The sequence below is a fragment of the Triturus cristatus genome, chromosome 6, assembly GCF_964204655.1.
Source record: "Triturus cristatus chromosome 6, aTriCri1.1, whole genome shotgun sequence".
Taxonomy (NCBI): domain Eukaryota; kingdom Metazoa; phylum Chordata; class Amphibia; order Caudata; family Salamandridae; genus Triturus; species Triturus cristatus.
The window spans coordinates 1,844,723,771-1,844,747,574 of record NC_140589.1 but is presented as its reverse complement, the minus strand read 5'-3'; the positions used below and the strand labels follow the sequence as shown (position 1 = coordinate 1,844,747,574).

Sequence of the window (23,804 nt, the reverse complement as noted above, 5' to 3'; positions counted from 1 at the left end):
AAACAGAGTGATGTTGGGGTAACAACCCGATTGAAAAGGTAAAGAATACCCGAGTAGTGGTATAGACCATTAAATAGGGACCAACACCCTGATGAATGCCAGAGTGATCCGGTTGGGCACATAAAAAGCTGGCAGAAACATGTTGGTTTTTGCAGTGGGGATTGAAGGGTCGTTACCTTCCCTGAATACCCCATTTTGTTGATTTTAATCCTGCCAGAGGTTGACAAGAATAAAATTTGTGGGTTAACCTCGAGACACTTTTATATCTATTTCTGCACCTCTCTTGGTCCCTTCTTCGAGGAGAAAATTTGTTTTCCTTTTTGGTTTAGAGTTACACTTTTGTGCTTGATTTTTGTCTGTCTTCTTTACTATACTTTACCCTCACCACTTCTCTTCATCGTATATACTAAAAAAATTGCGCTCCATCCAAGGTGTTGGTCTGCACCTGGGTGTATGATGCGGCCCAATGATGAAGCATGACACTACCAAGTGTGTGAGGGCAGTACTAAGACATCTGTTGATTTTCCTACGTGTAGCGTCCAGCACAGTTATTTATGTTTCTGATTGTTTCTCTGCCGTGGGAGACTAAGTACTAGTGAGGGAGTCAGAGAAAGCTTAATCCCTTGTCTCTCCTATCTTGTGTTTTTGACTGTTATATAGCCCTGGTATGTGCTGGGGAGTTGTGGTCGCCTGTGGGCTTCTGCTGTTCGTGGCGTTATGGTATGTTGTGGATGCAACCTTCTTCTACGCCCTTTTGCTTTGAGTGTTCGTTCTGTGGTGTCCCTGGCGTCTGGCGGAGCTTGTCTGTGCCGCCCTCTTGTTCTTTCTGCAACATTGTGCCTTTTTGGGGCTTTAGTGGGACTGTCATCCTGCCTTCTCTGTTGCTTCCAGTGGGCCTTGCACTTGGCTTTACCTCTTCCCTGTGGGGGGGATGGTCCCTGACTTCTTCTGGACCCTCTTGCGGGCGCAGTTTGTCCCTGCTCAGTGTTGAACGGTTCTTTCTGGGTGACCGTAAGTTCCCCTTTTCGGCTTCCGCCTGCTTCTTGCCACCGGCGCCATCCTGCCTGGGATTACCTTTGCTCTGCCTCTTCTCCTTGGAGTCTCTAGGTTGCTCTTCTCCTTCGGCGCCATCCTGTCTGGGATTGCTTCTGCTCTTCCTCTTCTCCTTGGAGTCTCTGGGTTGCTCTTCTCCTTCGGTGTTCCTTTCCTTGGGCGGAGGTTTTGTTGCCTCATGTGGGCGTAGGGTGTTTGGCCTCTTTGCGCCATGCTTTGTTTCCTCTGCTGAGTGAAGACTGGCTATCTTCTTCACTTCGTTTCCCCTTGCCTGGGGGACGGGACTCCTCGTCCTGTTTTGGACTTGGCCCCCGGGCGGTTCTCTGTCCTGCCCCGGTGGGTGGGGTCCTCTCGCAGACCCTCCTTCCCCTTGGGTATGGCTATGGTATCTATTCTACGTGAAGGAATATGTGGCTAGTAGTCTCTATCCGATGTACGAGTTACTTACCTTCGGTAACAATGTATCTGGTAGAGACGATTCTAGCCGCAGATTCCTTCACGGCCCACCCTTCCTCCCCGTTCTGCGAGGGCTTGTGATTTGGTCTTTTGCAGTCGCTTCCCTGTGGGTGGCTGTGTCTTCTAGAAGTACATTCTTTCCCCCTTTCTGTCCGGCTGTCCCCCCCCCCCCTTTTCCTCCCCGTTGTCACATGGGAGGATAGGTTTGTAGGTACTTCTGGCTCTTTGCGACCCTTGAGGTTGGGGTCTTTCGGCTGTGCCTCTGCCCTTGTTCCTGATGGGGGTTGTCACACTCTGTAATAGGGATGTCTTGGTGTTTTGTGTGTATCCCCGACTGGTTCCCCTTTCTTGTCTTTGGTTGGGGTTGTAGTCCTGTTGCATGTTATCGTGACATTTTTACATATATCCCTTGTCTCCAGGGGGGGCTGTCTCTGTACTGGCAGGGTTGCTGCCCTGTTCTTTATTCTTTCCCTGCCTTTGGGTACTGCAGTCCCGGGTGCTGCTCTTTATGGTGTTGTTCCTCACCATTCCTTTTTCTGCTCTTTCGCACACTGTTCCTATACTCTCACAGTTTTGTCTGTTGACTCTGCGTTGTGTCGCGGAAAAGTTCTCCGAAGAAATCTGACGTAGGTGCGCCGGAGTGGGACTTATGTGACCTCGCTGACGTCACATACGCGGGCGATGCCTGGGCGGAGTCGCGTGATGCCATCCACCCGGCGCGCAGGGATGCTGGGCAAAAAGTTTTCCGTATCCAGTCTCACGCCTTTGGATAATTCTACGTGAAGGAATCTGCGGCTAGAATTATCTCTACCAGATACATTGTTACCGAAGGTAAGTAACTCGTACTTCTATCTTGTATGTCTGCCCCTGCCTGGTGGCTACAGTGTTCTGAGGCTCATGGTCTGCTCTGTAGAATTGACCCCTGATGGTCAACTCCACTAGACTAAAGTTCTAGCCGTGATTTGCTGTAATGGTGTTTGTTTGAGATACACGGTTTGTTAGACATTGCCTTCCTCCCTCCCTCCATACCCAGTGGGGTCCATAGGATCACATCCTTTCAAATTGGGATCGGTGCCACTCTGACAGTAAAACACCTTCACTTGTCATCCACGAGTGACTGATACCTTCACATCAACAATTAGATGTGATGCGGTGTAGCTTATTATAGAGACTTTCTTGCGTCTGGTGTATCTAAAAACCGTGATGGTTTGCACAGACAACCCTGTAACCATGTAATTTATGAACTAACAAACATGTAGTGAATCCTACAAGCTATGGAGATGGTTAGTCAAAATGGGGCTATGTGCAACAGACAAGAGCATCCTGCTCTCAGACACCTGCAGGGTTCAAAATACACAGGCCGACAGATAAGCAGGTTTACATGCAAATTTAACAAATGGCAATACACAGCAAGATTGTGACCCTTACTTTTTATTCATAAACTTCATCTGAGACTGGCTTTCCTCATCCACTCATAGTTTTTCATCTTTGCCTGCTGGGGTTTTAGGTTTACAGATGTGCAGTAGGAGTAGGTGCAGTGCCGTGGGCTGAGGAGATTTGGAGGTAGAGTTGTGTGTCAGCGGTTCATTGTTGGATCTTGACGCTGTCAGTGTGTACTGGAGGGCTTCTGCCAAAAGGTTGAAGATGATAGTATACGCAGCAAAAGTGGGAAGCTTCTGGAAACGTCAGGGCTTGATGCAGACAAGCTTGTGGCAGTTGATTAAGTAAGTAGTGAACCTCTGCCGGACTGAGTCAGAGAAACCCATACATGCTTCCAAGGTGTGATTACATCTTCTTGGTGGACTGTGTTGAACGTTGCAGATAGGTGTACCAGATCAGGATGCAGGGCTTACCTTTGTCAGTGAGGAAGAGGGAATTGGTAATTGAAGAGTAGCTGCCTCCATGCCGCTGCCTGGTCTGAAGCTGGACTCACAGACCTGTAGAATGGTTTGATCTGTTTGTCTATTTGGGGGTGTGGTGCGGGGGCAGCTTTCTTGATGATTTTTCCAATTAAAGTTTGGTTGGTGATGGTGTAGTAGTTGTCAACATCATTTGGGCCAAAGGTAGGTTTATTGATTGGAGGAGAATCTGAGTGTCATCACCATACATTTGAATGCCAAAGCACAAGTATTGGATGAGGCAAGCCAGTGGCTGAACATAGATTTTAAACGAGATCTGGGCAAGGAAGAAATGTAGAGACTCTATACACAAGAGACGTGTGTTTTGAGTGATCCATAAAGATGTTATAGGTGACTATGTATGATACCTAAAAGGCTAATCACACTCAACATCAGGCAGTGAGCATTAAGGGCATAAGAGTGCCCACTAAGCAATAAACCCCCCAAAAACACTCTTCCCAGCTTCATAAATCATGTTATAATCAAATTAATCATTTTATCAATTTAGTTATTTATTTGTTGCAAAATTATTCATAAGTAGATCAACCTAATATTTGCTAAAAGGACCACAGGAAACGCACAATGCCCGATAGAGCACAATCAACTTTTATATGCGACTCTCTATGCGACCATATATAGGTCCATCCCCCTTTTCCACTCCTGGAGCGTAGGACCTCAGCAGGTCCTCATCATCTGCCACAATGGGGCCCTGAGACCTAAAAAGTAACTGGGATCTGGTAATCTCAGCATCATTTGGGATACCCAAAAGAACGGAGCTGGGGTCAGTAGGCAGGGGTACTTCCATGACCGCACCTGCTTCCTGTAGGCCTGTATAGGAGGGCAACCCAACAATGTATGCAGAAAAACTCCCCTGGCCTTACGGCATTTAAGACAGGTTGGAGTTTCTGCCCGTCCCATCCTGTGCAGTTTATCTCTTTCATAATATATTCTATGCAAGATTTTAAATTGAATAAGGCATAGCCAGGCTTTAATAGCTACATCTCTGGGATGCAGAAGGGCTGCCCCCCAGTCCACGTCTTCCATAGCATATATTACATTCTTTTTGAGGAAGACGACAGCAAGCCTTCTCTTGCACCGCTCTCAGGGAGGATGGATATGCTAAGACATCTGAGGGAGATGCCAGTACTAAAGAACCAGTGTTCCATGTTGGTAATGTTTCCTCCTCATCATATGATGCCATATTTGTGCCCCTAACATGTAACACTAAATATCAAGTGGTAGAAAATAGTCTAGCAGGAGACAAGCCTGCAGAAGGCGTATTTCATATTCCTGCAGGCTGTGGAAAATGTAGAAACCACAGGCTCCCACTGCCGGCCTATAAACACTGCAGCTGTAGGAAACCGAGAAGGGTTAGTTGACTGAAAGGGGAAAGCCTTTAGAAAGGGGGCATGGGAGTGCACAGGAAAGATTGTGTGACAGACATTAAAGGTTTTAGTGTGGAAAGAGGGCGTGGATAAAGGGCAGAGAGGGAGGTTTGAACCTGTAAGATATGGTTGAGGAGGCAAGGGTTTTTTCAGACGGGCGGAATTACAGGGGGTCTGAATAGACAAGCGCTCGCCAGGCAGCCGCTGCTTATGTTTGCATCGCGCTTTCACTTTAAAGTGAAAGCGCAATGCAAAAATAAACACGCGGCGCCCTGTCTCCTTTTGAGACGGCCCATCCGGACTGGATCGCAGGGCTTGTTTACATAACACGCCTCTTGCGATAAGAAACTGCTTCACGACCACCATGAAGCTGGCGATCCAGTCCAGGTGGGCCGGCCAAAAAAGCGAAAAGGAGGCACCCTAGAAACCTTATTTCTAATGGCAGCCCACTGTTTAACATAAACGGTGACGCAAGCCAATGGGAATAAGCCCTTTTCTCAAAGTACTCGTCTGCAAAAAATCTCGCCGAGTGAGCTGCGCATGTGCGCAGCAACGCTAGGCGAGACCTAAAAAGGAGGCATGGCATTTCCTTTTTCATCCTTTGCTCTGCAAAATCGAGAAAAGGGAGCTTATCTTCTCTAAGCACATAAGTGGCTTCGTTGCAATTCCCAATGCTATGCTATAGGACATAGCATCCACAATAACACAACCCATGTGTCTAAAAAGCGCACTAACATGGATAAAAATTGCATCAATTTAAAGTTACTACAGCCGCCCGATAAAATAATTTAATGCAAGGGCATTTCGCTTTTAGAGAGCAACAGTTCACAACTATCCTATAAATGTGCCTAATAAACGCACTAACATATGCAAGTAAATCAGTTAGCGCAGCCACTGGGTAATATGATCGCCTGACAATCATTTTGCATATGCAATAAATAAACAAAGGCTTCATAAAACTAATAATACATGTACACACCCGAATGGTTCAGTGAACCACAACAAATTTATAAACAAATTATGCTAAAAACTATTTTGCAAAATGATAACAACATCGTACTACAAAGTACAAATACACGCACAATTGCAGCGTTACGTAGTGAGCCACTACAAAATCAAAGGTTGCAATGGTATGTTACTTTTGTAGATTAACCCTCTTATACCAAAAAACACATATCACCCGGGTATACCGGGTCAAATACAAATTTGGTTTTATCGCACACCAATAAATACATGGGCTAGGCTTACGTGTACACAAGTACATACGACCATGTACATATTCCTTTCAAAATTAACCCTCAATAGGCAGGGTAATACTACATATGGGTTTATATTTATTCTGCACCCAACAAGGAAATATGTAGCTATTACAGATCAAATATTTGGGTACATCCCCAAATATGAACGCACAATAAAGCAAAAATATCAAGGGATAGTTACATGTATTTAATACATATATATGCATATTATATAAAGGTAGTTATATACATGAATGTATGATAGGCCAGTTCACAAAAAATGGAATCACAATCATACAGAGGTCAGGCCACAAAATACTATTAGATTTGCAAAAAGTCGGTGTGCATACTGCAACCAACATTTTTAGAGAATCCAATGTACATAGATTTGACCCAAAGTGACTACAGCAAGATTAACCAAGAGCTGAGGGTGACATTTATATTTAAGATCAGATTTGAAATTATGTGTTTTCGAATCTTTCTTAAAGGTAACCATGATAGGATTCAGTCTTAGATATTGAAGCAGATGGTTCCATCATCTTGGTTAAATATTTAGTGATTTTATTTGAGTGTTTGCATTTGATCTCTTCTAGCCTTTGGATACTTCTTACATATGCAATTACTGTGTCTTCCAAACTTAGCAAACATTCTTTGCATTTTCACCGAGTTTATCGGACCATCCTGTCAAATCTGAATGATATTGACACTGTAGAAATAACCACATAAAGCAAAAGAGAGGGTTTTTTGGGCTGCCCCCGCACCACCATGCTGTCTAAAAAAAAAAAAAACGACGAACATTTCATCCAAACAGTATGAGTCGAATCACACACCAATTGTAGATGAGCAGTGTTACTGTGTGACATACTGGAATAAAACCAACACTACAGGCAGTCTTGCTTGTGCATTACAATTGAGTGTATCAGACACATGTGAAAACAGCTAGCACCGATGGTTGTCGTACAGTTACATATCTGTCAAACAGTATTCCCCCATGTATGTCCTGGAAAGCAGCGGCAATCTGAAGTCCTGAGTTTGAATGCAGGTGCACAGTTTCAATTGGACAGCTGCTCATGTTAAAAGCCAGGATGGTGGGTTAACGTTGTCCCTCGCATGAATTTTCTAATGAGGTACTACTTGTTCTTCTTTTAGAATTTCAACATCTACAAACGGATATTTGTTGACCTGGTCAATGCTAGCGGCATGAACTGTGCAGAGGCGTACCATAACTGGTCTGACCTTCGTGATGTCCTCTTCAATCTGGTGAGTAGGTGGCAACTGGGCAATGTTTCTGCATCATACAAAATGATGAGGGCGAGGGCACGGATGGGAGGTGAGGGAGGGGGATGGGGGAATACGGACTGGGGAAGGGGTGTGATGGGGGAGGAGAAGGGGGGGGGACAAACCTCAAAGCGGATCATAGACATCCTATGATGATACAAACAACATTACAGGTTGACATAACTTATGTATGCTGGCCCACATGTTATCGCTGCCCGGCCTCTGGGATGTGGGCTAACAAGCTGTGTACGAGTGCCTTATGGCCCAGAAAAGAAACGGCACTGGTGTCTGCGGTGCAGGGCCACTGTGTATGTACGTTGCTTATCCTGTGAAAAAAAAAAAAATCATACAAAATGATGAGGATCGGCAGAAGGGTTGGGCATCTTTTCTCTCCCTTGTCCCATAGAACAGTGGTGATGGTGGCACTTTGTGTGGCAAAGTTATGTTGCCAACTTTTCAAAAGGGTTCATTAGATTTTGTTATGTAATTCTGAGTAAATGTGTACAAACATAATAAGACAAATCCCTATAATTTCACCTGGCTAAAATATTTATATTTAGATTACACGTATTTTACATTGAAGCATATATAATCCATACCAGAGGTTATGTCTAGGACAACAGAAAGTGTCCATATCAGTTGAGTGCTCATACGTCTGTCTGCTCCATAATGGGCATGTCTGGCGCTACCTGTCTTGTCCATGCATCACTACAGAATTCAGCAGTGGATGAGTTGGCATGTCCTCTTTTTCCATGGCTCCTGAGGATTCCTGAGCACGAGAAACCAGGTGTGCTCCTTTGTGTGAGGCTTACTCTGTTTCTGAATATCCTAAATTATATTTCAAAATACAGGAGAGATGCTCATTATTTTGTGCTTTTAGTGGTTCATATGGGTAGGTGGAAATTATCCTGTTTCACAAAATCTGGATTATAAACATATGTGCTTAAAAAGCACATACGCCAGTTTCCTTTGTTATGAATACTATAACAAGATCGCTTACAAAGATAATAATGCCAGTTGCAAGGGCTCTCCTTAAAAGGAAGCCACACCACTGGTGTTATTCCATGCACAACTGTTAAATCAAAGGTATTTTGTGCAGAATACTCAGTCCATCCCTGTAGATGTTTCTCTTTTTCACCATCTTAGGTTTTCCTTGACCACTTGAAGATAATCTTTAATCACTCTTCATACCTCTTTAAGTGCTAGTGCTCCTTTGCAGGTTCATAGTATCGTAATCAAGGCCTGTGGTATGTACTCTTCAGCTTGTGTTCCTGAGCTAGGGTCTAAAACATGATTAGCCTCTTGCTTTTTCACTATGGCTTTGTGCTTCCACACACTCTGTAAACCATATAGCAAACCTTTCGGAGTTGGAGGCTGCATTTTCTCTTTCTTGACTCAATTCCTCAGGGGCTGCTAGTTGAGTAGGTACTGGTGAAGTGTGATTTCTTGGTCAGACACTGACCTAAAATTGAGATCCTTGTTTTACAGTTGTCTTCATTCTCAATTTGTTAGTATTTTTATACTGAACAATGTACATGTTACTGTTCATCAACCTGGGGTTGTGGGCAAGACCTATTTAACCAACTTCAGAACAGCTCCAGATATTATGTAACTGCACAGCAGAGGCACCCTTGGGCACTGATCACTCCCATCATCTACCGACCCCAGACCATATGTGATTTTAGGATTTGTTGCTGAATCTCAGGGCAGCTGACCTCTTTTAGATGCCACAGCAAAAGAAAATTAGGAATTAAACTACCAAAGACCTGAAATTCTCTTTTGATGTAGTTGAACATCTCATATTGTTCCTGGAATAGCTATATGCAGACTGAACTATGCAAATGGCATGTAATGATGCCTCTCACAATGTGCAAAAAAGAATCTCTTAATCTGATATAAGTACAGTTCTCATTGGACCGTACCTGAGACAATGGTGACTCCCTATCCTGCAGAGAGTATGTTTCCACATACTACCATCCCTCTTTGGAGCCTCACCTGGTGGGTTTGCCAAACACAGGTGGCCTTGTAGAGGATGACGTTCATTGTCCTATTTAGGAGCAAAACACAAAGATGCATTGCTACATAACTTTAGAAAAGTATCACAAACGTGTGTTTCCTGGTCCACTTCACTCCTGGTCCACTTCACTATTCCTTTGCATTTCACATTTTGTCTGCAATCATCTAAAGTGTCCCTCTACCAAGATGCCAGTCGCATTAAAGGATCACTTTACGAAAAGTTCCTAACATACTGTGCAGATGCTGACTTATGAAAGCCCTTGTGTTGTGTTAAGAGACTTTCCAATGAAGGCCTTGAGGTGTGTTGAAAGCTCAGTGATGAGTCCTTGAGATGTATTGAGAGACTGCCTGATGAAAACCCTTGAGATGTGTTGAGAGGGATGAAGGCCTTTGTGCTGTTTGCAGAACAAAGAAGATGAAACACCCCTGCGTTGACACCAAGCTGACCTCAGACTGGTGGATTCGATGGATTGTTAAAAAGACCCTTACATTTTGGAGTTTTAACATCCTGTGTCCTTTCTTTTTTATTCTTTTTGAACAGTGTGAGAACCTGGTAAAATCCAGTGAAGCAAATTCACCTGCTCATGAGGAGTTTGAACAGATGCTGCTCATTGCACACTATTATGCCACCCGCTCTGCATCGCAGGGAGTGAAGCAGCTGGTAAGTGTGCTAAAGCAACATATCATGCGCTCCAATGTGTCGTTGGTGCAGTCATAGTCATTGCATAATGGTAAAAAAAACTTGCGGAGCACTGTTTACCTTATGTGGACTTTTAAGTGTGCATATTTCTATTCTGTGTTTGGAAGTGTTAAACACTCTTTTGGTCCAGGCTGAAAATTCAACCCTTTTTGCGTAGTTCTATATTTTATTGGAGCACATGAAAATGACTGCCTGCCTCTGCATTGAACAGAAAGAAATTGTGTAATCCTAAAGCTTCTGTATTGTGCCCTGTGTGCATTTCATTATCTGATAGAGACTTCTAGCTTCACATTCCTTAGGCATCAGGCTGGATCTGGAAACTTTTGCTGAGCAATACCCCTTGTGCGTGACGTCGGGTGGCTCCATTCTGCTCCGCGTGTCGTCGATAGCGTCGGTTATGACGTCACGGTGCCTACATAGGTACCACCCAGGCGCACGGACATCAGTTCTTTTCTTTCTGCGCCAGTTAAGCGCCGATCCAGAAAGAGCTACCCCTCTGCCACTTTTTGGCAGGCTTTTTTCTTGACTTTTGTCAATATTTTTGACGATTTCGTGTGCGAGGGATGTTGGGTAGGAAGACAGGTTTTAAACCATGCAGGGCTTGTTCCCGCACGATGCCGGTTACTGATCCTCACCGCGTATGTCTGTGGTGTCTTGAACGCGACCACGATTCGAAGTCGTGTCCCGACTGCTGGGCGATGGCTCCGAAGACCTTGAGGGAGCGGGCGTTACCAAGGTGATGGCGCTGGTTGCACCTCATCTGCACAGGTTAGGCGTTTCAGTCTTCCCCTACCTCGACGATTGGCTGTTGAAGGCGTCCTCGCCCCAGGCAGTTGTCTCCCACCTTCAGACTACGGCGGATCTCCGGCATTCGCTGGGGTTCTCCATAAACGTGCAGAAGTCACACCTGACTCCTTTTCAGACACTCCCTTTCATCTGTGTCTCAATCGTGACTGATGCGTCACTTCTGGGATGGGGCGGCCACTTGGGAGAGATGGAGATCAGGGGTCACTGGTCTCCGGTGGAGACGGGGCTTCACATAAAATTGTTGGCGCTCCGAGTGATTTGCTTGGCATTGAAAGCCTTTCTTCCCTCTGTCAAGGGGAAGTTGGTGCAGGTGTTCACGGACAACACCACTGCCATGTGGTACTGCAACAAGCAAGGCGGGTTGGGGTTGTGGACCCTTTGTCGAGAGTCCCTACATCTATGGACATGGCTGGAACATCAGGGCATAATCCTGGTGGTTCAATACCTGGCAGATTCTCTGAACACCAGGGCAGATGATCTCAGCCATCGATGCCTAGCGGATCACGAATGGCGTCGGATGTGGCACAAGGTCTCTTTCAGCAGTGAGGAGAACCTTGGTTAGATTTGTTCGCCTCCGAAGAGAACGCACAATGTCAGCAGTACTGCGCGCTGGAGTTTCCAAGGCGACTATCGCTCTGCGACACGTTTCGTCACGAGTAGAGCTCAGGCCTCTTGTATGCCTTCCACCCATACCACTCCTGCCCAGGGTTCTGAAGAAGATCAGGAGCGACCGGGCCCATGTCATCCTTGTGGCGTCTGAAGGGACAAGGAGAGTCTGGTATCCAGAGCTTCTGAGCATGAGTGTCGATCCTCCGATCAGGCTGCCCCTTCGGGAGCATCTTCTGTCACAGCAGCAGGGGAGGGTTCTCCACCCGAACCTGTCAACTCTGCGCCTCCATGCTTGGCGATTGAGCGGCTGCAGTTGATGGCTTTTGACCTCTCTCCCGAGGTCTGTAATGTTATTCTGGCAGCCAGGTGGCCCTCCACTGAGCCGGTATACGCCTGCCGTTGGCAGAAGTTTGTATTATAATGTACAGGTAGCTCTTTTGACCCAATTTCTGCTCTTCTTTCTACTGTCCTTTTGTTCATTCTGACCCTTGCCCAGCAGGGCTCTGCTTTGGGAACTCTCAAGGGCTACCCTTCTGCTCTGTCTGCTTTTTTGCGGCTGCCAGACCAGCCTTCTCTCTTTAAATCTCCTATTGTAAATAGATTTCTTCAAGGGCTGGTTCACTTGTTTCCACCTACACCCTTTATTATGCCACAATGGGGCCTTAATTTTGTCCTCTCTTATCTCATGTGCACTCATTTCGAGCCCTTGCGCAACTGTCCCCTCCGGCTGTTGACCATCAAAACAGCCTTCGTAGTGGTGATTACATCGACCCGGAGGGTGAGTGAGTTGCAGGCGTTATCCAGCTTACCCTCTTATCTCATGTTGTTTCCGGACAAAGTGGTGCTTCGCACCAGGGCATCATTTATACCAAAGGTTGTGACCCCATTCCATCTGGGTCAGTCCATTACTTTGCCCACCTTCTTTGCTCCCCCACATCCCTTTAGGGAGGAGGAGCGTCTCCACCGAGTGGACCTAAAAAGAGCGTTGTCGTTCTACCTTGACTGCACAAAAGAGTTCCAGGTGGATGACCAACTCTTTGTGGGAAATGTGGAAGCAAAGAAGGGAAAGGCAGTGCAGAAAAGAACCATCTCTCGCTGGGTTGTTCTCTGCATTAAATTCTGTTATGCCTTGGCGAAGAAGCAGCCCCCTGAGGGATTCAGGGCCCATTCCACCAGGGGAAAAGCTGCGACTACGGCTTTGGCTCAGGGTGTTCCAGTCCAAGACATATGTCAGGCAGCGACGTGGGCATCATTGCACACGTTCGCAAAACATTATTTCCTTGATGGTCAAGTGCACAGGGATGGTCACTTTGCCCGCTCAGTCCTGCAAGATCTTTTAGTTTAGGTCATGGGTCCGCAACCCACCGCCGGGATAGTATGGCTTGGGTATCTGATTCAAAGGGAAGACATCTGTAGCTAGAAATCTCTATCAGATGAACAAGTTACTTCCCTTCGGTAATGCATTATCTGGTAGAGACTCTATCTAGCTGCAGATTCCTTACAGCCCCACTCATGCTTCCCCGCATTGCAGACTGATGTTGTAGAACTAGGGTTTCTCCCCTTTCAGGGTCCTAGTTTTGCACACGTTTACGTCACTCACATCATGGCTCTGTGCTTCTGGTGTGGAAAAACGAAAAGTACTGACGTCCGTGCGCCTGGGTAGTGCCTATGTAGGCACCGCAACGTCATAACCGACGCTACCGATGTCATTGGCGACACGCCAGGGGTATTGTTCAGCAAAAGTTTTCAGATCCAGCCTTACGCCTAGGAAATACAAATGTAAGGAATCTGCAGCTAGATAGAGTCTCTACCCGATAATGCATTACCGAAGGTAAGTAACTTGTTCTTCATTCCAGTTGAGAAAATGTATCACCACTTTGTAGGGCAAATGTATATTACAAATGGAAGCTCTAACTGATACTGTTCTCTTTGCACCATTGTTATCTTTTAAAATATCCCACCTAAGAGAAGTGGCACGGGGTAGGAGGGATGCCATTTACTTTCAGGTATTCCTCTGGTGACACATACATTAAAATACGTGGAAATATTAGTTGTGTTCCTCACCCGATGGTTTCTCTCTTGTTTTATTATTTTTCTTTTTTTTCTTCTCCTTAATAGAAAGTTTAATAACTTTTTAATAGTTACAGCAGTGCCTAAAAAGTAGTCTTTGGTGAGCCGCAAGAGTGTGAGATTGATCATAGGTTTTTTCACTGAGATTTCTCAGTGAGATCCCGTAAATACAAGAGTATGTCATCTGCATAAATGGTAATTACGTAGTCCACACCATCAATGGGGGTGCCGAGCTGATCTGCCGATCCTCTAAGTGCTATAGCAAGGGGATCCAGCGCAAGAACAAACAGGGGGGATAGCGGGCATCCCTGCCTTGTGCCCCTATGGATAGTGTATTGATCGGAGATGTAACGACCTGTGCGTGCTCTGGCTGTGGGGGATGTGTATAATAAGCAAACCCATTTGAGATATGTGTCTGGGAACCCAAAACGTTGCAAAGTCGCAAACATAAAATCCCAGGAAAGGGAATCAAAGGCCTGCCGAAGGTCTAGTGCTATGCATCCCGCAGACTGGTAAACATGTGGAGTGGCCTTCATGACTTAGTGTAACCGTCTGGTATTAAGGAATGTGCTACGGTTCGGTAGGAACCCACATTGGTCACTGTGTATGAGTGTATTAAGATATGGCTGTATACGATTAGCAAGGGCCTTACTTAAAATTTTATATTCAGTCGCTAGCAGTGAAAGGGGTCTATAATTAGACAGCTCTAAGCCATCACGTCCCGGTTTGGGTATCGATGTGACCAGTGCTTGCATGGTGGAATGTGGTAGATGACCAGTCTCAAAGGCAACTTTGTATACTAATTCTATTGTGGGTACCATCGTCTGAGTATGCATGGTAGAACTCAACTGGTAGCCCATCAGTCCCTGGTGCTTTGTTATGATTCAGGCCCTTAATGGCAGCTTGAATTTCTTGTTGAGTTATGGGGCCATCTATGTCCTTTCATACGTCTTCGGGGATTACCGGAAAGGGAAGATCCTGTTGAAACTCTGCTATAGAGGAGCCCTCCACAGGAGTAGGTGGTGCGTAAAGTGTACCACGGTGATCATGAAAGGCTGTGTTTATTTCTCGTTGTGTATGTACAATATGCCCGGCAGGTGTACGAATTCTGGTTATGATCGGTGGATTTGGTCTATCCCTAACTATGCGGGCGAGCAGGGCACCGGACCTGTCCACTTCCGTGTGCTTCTTTTGTAAGAATGCTTTATGATCTATTGTCCGCAGTGTCTCTAGTGTTTCAGCTTGGTCTATACTGGCAGACTGCAATGCCTCTTGTTTTTCAGGGTCTGTCACCGCCTCTTGTTCAAGTGTGTCCATCTGTTGCTCGATGCTCAGTAAATGTTGGTATGTCTCCTGTCTGGCCCCCACCAACTGTCCTATCGACGCCCCGTACCACCACTTTCAGGGCGTCCCATTCGATTAAATTAGAGGAGGCTGTGTTCCAATTTTCAGCTAAATAGTTAGATATAGTGTTGGAAAGAGCTGTGCGAAATGGAGCATCTTCTAGTAATTGCGGATGTAACTTCCAGGTGGGCACTGGGGTGGGCACATTACCCCAGTTAAGTGTAAGCTCTAGGGGGTTATGGTCGGAGAATGTTTTTGCTAGATATGTGGACTGGCATACCTGAGTGATATTGGATCTAGAGCAGAGGAACCTATCAATTCTGGTATGGAGACTATGTACTGTAGAATAATATGAATATTCTTTGTGAGTAGAGTGGGGGCATCTCCATGCGTCAGAGAGCACCCCTCCATCAGCCCATGTAGTGAACAAGTCTGCCAATTTGCTAGCGTTCGTACCATGTAGGGGGGGATGTGACCTGTCCTGAGCAGTGTCCAATACAGCATTGCAATCTCCTCCCAGTACCCAGGGGATACCATCCCAGTCTACTATGCTGCTCCCAATCGATGCAGGAAGCGGTCCTGATCAAAGTTAGGAGCATAAACGCTGCCGAGGACCACCAGGGAACCATCTAGCGTGCCTTTCAATAGGATATATCTCCCTTGGTCATCAACGCGGCGTTCCAACTCAAGAAATGTGACCCCGTGGCGTATCCAGATGGTCGCACCTCTGGCAAAAGCCGAATAGTTAGTAGAGTAGATCTGTCCCCTCCATTTTTTGTGCGTTTTTTGTGTTTCAGAGTCCGTTAAATGGGATTCTTGGAGAAACGCTACATGTGTCTTACGCCTGAGGAGATATGCATGTATACGATGCCGTTTCTGAATCACCCCCAACCCACGTAAGTTCCATGTGATCAGGTTGTAAGACCCTAGAGTGGTAACTGTCCTGGGCATGGCACCATGTGTAGTGTGGAGCTCCAACTCAAGTGGAGACAGTAGCTTCAACTCGACCAGGAGTCCCCTTTCCCCGAAACATTAACAAAACTTGTCTCAGCATCCGAACTACGCTGAGCCCAACAATAGTGCACAAGAAGTACATAACAGATAACGGTGCATACGCTAGTAGGGAGGCTGCCGCCCCTAGTCTTAGTCATGGTCACAGTAAGGTCCGCAACTTGGCGGCTCTACGGAATCCTGCCGGGGGGGGGGTGTTATAATTAAACGTGTCAAGGACAGTATTCCTATCTAAACCAATAATTTGTAAACACACAGCTCACTTTGCATCTAGACAGAAGTAATAAATCCACATCACTGTAACAAACGATTCGGGCCCCTATAGTATTATACAGGCTATAGCAGAGTGATAATTTTTGTATGTACAATTATGAAGAAAGGATATGACGGGCTCCGGGATGTGGAGCCCATGTTGTCCATAGAGGCGAATACCAAATAATATTTCCGGGATCATTGCAGATGCGTCGTCAGTGTTCAGTTATCAATTATGTCGTCCGCTGCCCGGGGTGTAATCGTGGGGAAGAGAGTTATACTGTGTTCAGAGTCTGAATTCAGAGTGCTGTCCTCCGAATCCGTGGGGATTTTGTTTCAGTCTTCACGGGATGCCCAGCAACCGCAAGGGCCCCTTCCTGGTCACAACGCTGTTGTTCGCGTGACGGACCGGTGCCACCTTTGCTCTGGTTGGAGTTCTAGGATCGACGGGAGCCCAGTTTAGGGAGTTTGCCTGAGCCCTGCGTAGAGAGGTCTGAGTGGCTGAACTGGCTAGAGCCGATGCACATAACTTCCAGCCATTCCTCGGCATCTGCTGGACTCTCGAAGAAGTGATATTTTGTCGTAAATAACTTTCAGTCGGGCAGGATATAGAAGTGCGTATTTGAGTTGTGCTTTCTGAAGTTTCTTCTTTACCGCTTGGTAGGACGATCTCTGCCTCTGTACCATGATGGTATAGTCGGAGTACAACGATATGCGGTGATTTTCAAATTGGATTAGTGCTTTTTCTCTCGCTTTCTGCAGTAGGACGTCGCGATCCCTATAATTTAGGATCTTTACTATCAGAGGGCAAGGAGGTGCACCAGGCAGGGCGGTCCGGTTGGTATTCTGTGAGCCCGTTCGACGCAAAAGTATGGAGAAAGTCCCCAGGCGCCACATGGTCTCTGAACCATGCTTCCATGAATTCTGCCGCCTTAACCCCTTCACTGCGTTCCGGCAGGCCAATGACGCGTATATTGTTGCACCTGTTCCTGCCCTCCGCATCTTCCACCCGATCGAAGAGGCTTGTCATTTGTTGTTGTAGCTGTTGTAAGGTGGACGAGTTTGTCGCAACTCGAGGGGTCAGGTCTGTGAGGGATCGTCCGTGGTCTTTGACCGTGTCTGCCAGTTTACCATGGTTGCCCTGAGTAGCGTAAGGCCTGTGGTGAGCGTTCCAATCTGTAATTCAAGTGTCGTCCTAGAGTCTCGGATCTCCTTAAGAATTAGGTCCAGCTTGTCGGGTGGTCCCTCTGTAGGCTCAGAAGACATTGCCCTAGGGAAGGAAGGACGGCTGGAGAGTTCTATCATGTTGGAGGGGGGGGCCTGTTCCTTGTTGGCCCTCCAGCGTCTTCGCCCGGACTCTACCCATGACGTGGGTTCTCAGCTAAGCGCAGTACACTCCCGTCTAGTGGGTGAGCTGGAGGGCTGGAGGCTAAGTTCTCGGCAATTGTAGGAGTAAGTCCCGTCTTCTCCTCCATAGACGTTGGATATGTGTTGTCGTTGAAACCCTGCTATCTGGAAGCTTTCACGGTGGAGTCAACAGGGTAACCCCTCCTCCACCGCATTGAACAGGGTTGACTGCCAGCAGGGTTGGATTGTATGATGCCGCTTTAAGTAGGTCAATACAGATCTGAGGGTCCGGCATCGACGGCTAGTGGCGCAGCAAAGGTTGTTTGGTGATAGCGCCGGTTGATTTCGGCTGTCCATGTCCTTTCCTGCACATGTGCAGCACTGCGCAGCTCAGCAGGACCCTTCTCTTCTTTTCCGGTCAGGGAGGTGCCCCAATGTTAGTGGTGTAGGCCCCACCCCGGGGAGACATGCACTACGCTGCTGCAGCTCCATCTCCGTGAGGGTCAGCGGTATAAAGTATAGGGCTTCTGGTGTGATGGCGCTCTCCACTGTAGGGGGGGAAGCCCACTGCACTCGCCAGGCCGAATCCGTAGAAGTTCATTGCCAGGCCCCCAGGGCCTTCAGCCTGTGTTTACATTGTACAAGCCACCCGGTCCTCGAGTTCTAAAGGAAATATCCAGCCGTGCACTCCGGCCGACTGCTGGACACAGGGGCGAGAGGTATAGGTGAGCACGGGATAATGCAGCGCTACCACTCATCCCACCGTCCACGCGGGCCCGCGCCTCACGGCAGGTCCGGGCCTCTGACCGATCTCAGCGGCGAGTAGGCCCTGGTCCAGAACTCCGGCGTATCGCGTTCCCAAGGATAATTCAAGGCACTCCGCTATGCTGGGGACTCCAGCGTCTCAATATCAATGTCCCCGGTCCGGTAGTGGCCGGGGTTGATGGTGCAGGAGGAGTAAATCTCCTCAAGGGTCCGGAGCTCTACCAAGGTCCGACCGCCATCTTAGGCGGCTAGCCACGCCTCCATCTTCAGCGGCGCTGCTTAAGGGGCTACCGCCCGCTCCAGCCACTATCTTTAAGATCTGGGAATCTGCGCTCCGCCTGATATGTTGGTGGGGGGAGATTCACCAGGGAAACCCCACTGTGGAACAACGGACAGCTTCCACATCTGGCACAATTGTCCGGCTTTCGGGGCTGGGGAGCCATCGGGATAGACACGGTGGGGGCAGTTGTATGTGGATGCACCCTCAAGTTCTTTCTTGACATACAAACGAAATATGATATACGCTGGCGAAAAGAGATATTGCCCGGGCCTGGAAAGACAAATCCCCACCGTCAATCGGGGTATGGAAGAAGGGTCAAGATTTTTGTATGGGCCTGGAAATCCCGGTCTTCGAAGCGAGGGGGTGCCCTCGGAAACATTACAAAATTTGGAAAAGGTGGGCTGATTATAGGGGACTATATCTGGAGCCTCCTCCCCCGTCAGATACTGAAGAATCACTGCTATGATTCTAGTGGACTGGCATTGGTGTAGTACACATACTGGATGTGTGGCAAAAACTCTCCCTATATCTGAGACTATTCTATTTGTCAAACAGAGGCAATGTGGCGCAGTTGTTTATTCTTTTTTTGTTATTCTTTTTCTTTGCAATTTAATGCGTTGTAAAGGTATCGCGGTGTAAACACCGCCATGTAACGTCGTATATTTGATTCTTCCATATGCGATACATCTTGCCAAGACTAAGCTACAGTTTACGTCCATCTGGCTGCCATTACAACTTACAGAATAGGTCCTAACCAACATTCCTTTTATAAAGTTTATTTGAATTAAGGCTTCCTGGAAAGCTTAAAGACAGTCGTTCCTTCTGTGAGGTTTCCTTCACCTCCTTGGGCGCTCAATTCCATATTTTCAAAATCGAGGAATCCTCCATTTGAAACTGTTCAGAGTCTTCATTGCAGCACCTGACATGGAATACAGCCTTTTTAGTTGTGATCACCTCAGCATGTAGAGTTAGAGAGTTACAGGCCCTTTAGACTATTGAACGTTATACTGTTGTCTACACAAATAGGGTTGTAATGAGAACCCATCCTTCTTATCTGCCTAAAGCGCTTTCAGAATTTCGCATTAAACATATCATCACACTTCCAGTCCATAGCAATTCAGCTACACCAGCTGATCATTCCTTACATTTGCAGGATGTAAAGAGGGTTTTACCTTTCTGTCTGGATAAGACCAAAACATTTAGAAAATCTGACCAGATTTTTATCAACTACGGCCTGCCCATGCTTATAGGCTTGGCCACTTTGAAAAAATCTCTTTCTCGCTGGATTTATCGCTTGTATAACTTTCTGCTATCGGTTAACTAACAAACCATTACCAGGAAAACCCAAGGCTCATTCCATGAGACGGAAAATGACCATGTCTGCTTGGTTAAGAAGCCTACTGTTACTAGATATATACAAGGCAGTCACTTGGGCATCTGTCCACACTTTTACAAGACCCAATTATCTTGATTATGCTACCGAGGCTGATTCTTATGTGGGTCAAGCTACTCTTTGGAATATTTTTGCTTGACATTTTGTATTCCTTATGGCTGAGAGCTGATGGAAGTTGTTTTTTGGAATATGCTTGCTACCCTATTCTAACAGTTATTACTTTGGGGAGAGGATGTAGCCTAACTGCTAGGGCGGTCATCCTCAAATCTGGGGAACCGGGTTTGAGTTTCGAGAATGACGCTCAACATACTGTTATTCTGGGCAAATCACTTAATCACCCCGTGCATAACAAAAATGAATGTTTCCTTGTGTAACGCAACTGGTGCTCATGTAAAGCACTCTGATACCGGATAGCTTCGGGTAAAGTTTGCACTATATAAAACTACGAAAAAAATTATAATAATAAATAAATTACTATCAATGAAGCTTCTAGGAATAAACGTCTACCAATTATTTTCAAAATCCGCTTTTTCTCTATACATCAAACAGAACTGACCCTGTGAGGCAAACAGCTAGCAGATTGCTTCATGGGTTTGGAAACTCCAGCAGCTGTATTACGCAATGCGGCGAATTTTCCTTGATAGCACCGGGCTCACCTTTCAAAAAGTGTGCTCAGCGCTAACCAGGAGAGTACTCTTTATTACATTGAATGCGCTGCTCCCATGGCAGCTGCGAGCTTGTGCTGCCCTAGGGTTAGGGCATTCAAGTGAAATGCGGAGCGGCTGCTTCAAAGCCGCTCCGCGTTTCACTGTGCAGGTGGCAAACCGCATGCACCTTAAAGGGGGATTAGAGATCCCCTTGCTGGCAGGTGTAGTGAGTGACTGCGCCCCCCTGCAAGGGGATGTCTAGGAGGGTCCATAGGACCCCCTTTCATCCTTCTAGCGGGCTTCTATCGGGTGGCGTACTGTCAGTGCATCTCCTGACAGCTTCTTTGCCTCTGTGCCCGCTTTTATAATAGCTCGTGGGCACAGAGGCAAAGGGATTCTATCATTTGCATGGGGCTACGCACCCACGCAAATAAGGGAACACCCAGTGGTGATATCGCTGGTGCCATATGTGCTCCAGCGCTGTATGTATTACAGGACTTTTCTTTAGACTTGCAGGATGCATACTTTCGCTTTCCGATCCTTTAGTTGCATAGGAAGTACTTGTGGTGGGTACTACCCATGACCAATTCAATTACCTTAAGTCTTCACGAAAGTGATGGCAATCCAGCTCATAAGGTCAGGGATCACGGAATTCCCATACCTGAACAATTGGCAGATCAAAGACAAGTTGCCTGAGCTGGTGGTCCATCATTTGCAGTCACCAGCTTTCCCGATGTTCCACTTGAAGTTGTCAATCAGTTGCCCCAAATCTCATCTGGAGCCTTTTCGGTGCATCCTGTAATTGGGAATTGGGGCGGTACTAGATACCGTCTCACCCACAGCTTTTGCTCCTCCACAGAGGTTACTAAATATTCAGGTATGAATCTAGTATTTCAGATGGGAGCTACAGTCCCAGTCCTGAAGGTCCTTTGTTTGCTCAGTATGTTGGCTTCCTGCATCCTCCTGTCACTCATGCATGCTAGCACATAAGGGCTGAGCAGTGATGGCTTCGCAGACAATGGTTCCACCATCAGCATGTAATCTCCATGGACCCAGCAGTGGAGTTGAGCTAGTCGGAAGAGATAGAGAACCGTTTGCAAGGATGACCTTTCTGCTCCCCTTCAGAAGTGGCCATGGTTGTGATGGACAATACCACCCTAGGGTGAGGAGCTCTTTTGAAGGTCTTGGAGATCAGAGGCTCTGGTCTCCAGCAGAGCAGAGTTGCCACATCAGTCTGTTGGAACTGAGGGCAATTTGTTGTTAAGTCCTGCCTCCCGACACTTCGCAGTCCATCAGTTTAGATCTTGACCAACAATATGACTGTGATGTGGCACCTGAACAGGCAGAGAGGAGTAGGGTCTCTGACTCTCTGTCGAGAAGCTCTGAGACTCTGGGCTTGGGCACACCAGTCTGGTCTGTGGATGGTGGCCAACCATCTGGAAGTTACTCTGAACAACAGTTTTAGGCGACATCATCTTGCCGACCATGAGCGGCGTCTCAATCAGTAGGTGGTGCAAGACCTCTTTGCCCTTTGGGCGCACCTCACATATACCTATTTGCAATTCGAAACTATGCCCATTGCCTGATGTTTGGAGTCCTCAAAAATCTATAACAGGGAAAATTTGGGGATGAGTTACAATGGGGGTGAAGGGTTCCCCTATACTATGCATTCCCCTCATGCCCTTGATTCTTCTGGTTCTGAGGGAGATTCCCCAAGTCCGAGCCCAAGTAATTTTTATTGCCCTGGACTAACCACAAAGGGTGCGGTATTCTGACCTTTAACACCTGTTGATGGCAGCTCTTCTTAATCTTCCACTCAAAGTGGACCTGTTGCCCCTATTGGGTGGACAACTCCTGCATCTCAATCTTCAGAGCCTACACCTTTGTGCTCGGAGACTGAGCAGTGACATCTGAGTACATTTCAGCTACCACCAGAAGTGATGAACGTGTTCGTTTTAGCGTGTCGTCCTTCTACAAAGTCCTTTTACTCATGGAGATAGAAAAAGTTCATTTCCTGGTGTACTAAGAGGAGGATTGATCCTTTAGGAGCGTATCTTGCCAATGTGCTACCTTGCTGTCCTTGGCGCAGCATGCCTGTGTGGTGGCTACAGTCAAGAGATAACTCTTGGCGTTGGGTCCGCACGGGTGGAGGCATGCCACAGGCTGCTATACTGACGGGATAGTATGGCCCCACTTTCTCCTACCCAACACTGGCACGAGTGCAACTACACTAGGGCGGTTATGGCTGAGGAGCACACAAGTGACCCCTGGGGGCGAGGGGTGGGGACAGAGGTAGAGGGGAGTTAAGCATGTACAAATAGTTTACGCTGCCATTGTTATGGTTTCTTTGCTTTGTAAGTAATTCATCTGTTTCATTGCTTGAGCTGAATGATCGGCATAAAATCACATGAGTAACTGAGAGGTTGGCACACGGTTTCTTCTGCTAACCCTTAGAGACTGCACCAGAATTGACAAAAGGTAGTACAGCTAGCTCCTGAGTGAGCATACACTGTGTCATTTGCTGCACAGTTTGAACTCATGTTAAACTAAAGTGGTCACATGCCCGGGTACTGATTAACAAATTATGCATGCTTGCAAACTTCTGTATGCAATGCCTGTTATCACTGTGCGTATTCTAAAAAATAATAAAAACAGATTTGATTAAAAAAAAAGAGAGAGATAACTCTAGGCACTGTCTGTTTTCCTCTGTTTATCAGATCAACCCTCCCTGCTAAATTCTCAGAGGTGATGAGATTTCTGAAAATTCTGACAAACATGTAACTGCCAACCTCTTTTATAATGCTTCAGTGGGACAATTCGGTTCCGCAATTTCTTATGGGGACTCCATTTGAACCCATGTGCAGTTGCCAGTTGAGACTTTTGACATTAAAAACACTTCTAGTTGCCTTCACCTCAGCTCGCTGAGTAAGCGAGTTGCAAGCTTCGTCTGTCCAACCCCCACTTATGTGTTTCTTCCCAGACAAGTTATCAATAAATCAGTCAAACAGGATTTATAGAACGTGGCTAATCACCCATAGGGTATCTAAGTTGCTGCTAACCTAGCTGCTGAGGGATCCAGTTAAACAGCCATTGATGTAAAGTGATTTTAAAAAATATATATTTTTATTTAAAACAATGCAATTTGCACAATTGTATTATATCAGAGGTATTTCATATAAATGATCTGGGGTCAAAGAGAATGCCAAAATACAAGTGGGTGATACATCCCTATAGACTAAAGCCACTTTCCACAGA

At 46.6% G+C, this 23,804-nt stretch overlaps 1 protein-coding gene across 2 annotated transcripts in view; it reads left to right on the top strand.

The window, feature by feature from the left end:
- The window catches only part of IFT172 (intraflagellar transport 172), a 1,173,227-nt gene that overhangs the window by 1,002,485 nt on the left and 146,938 nt on the right, over positions 1-23,804 (top strand). For both annotated transcript variants that reach the window (XM_085613308.1, XM_085613307.1), the window contains 2 exons: positions 7,180-7,290; positions 9,866-9,985. In XM_085613308.1, the coding sequence (XP_085469434.1) occupies positions 7,180-7,290; positions 9,866-9,985 (231 nt within the window). The remainder of the gene's footprint in view (positions 1-7,179; positions 7,291-9,865; positions 9,986-23,804) is intronic.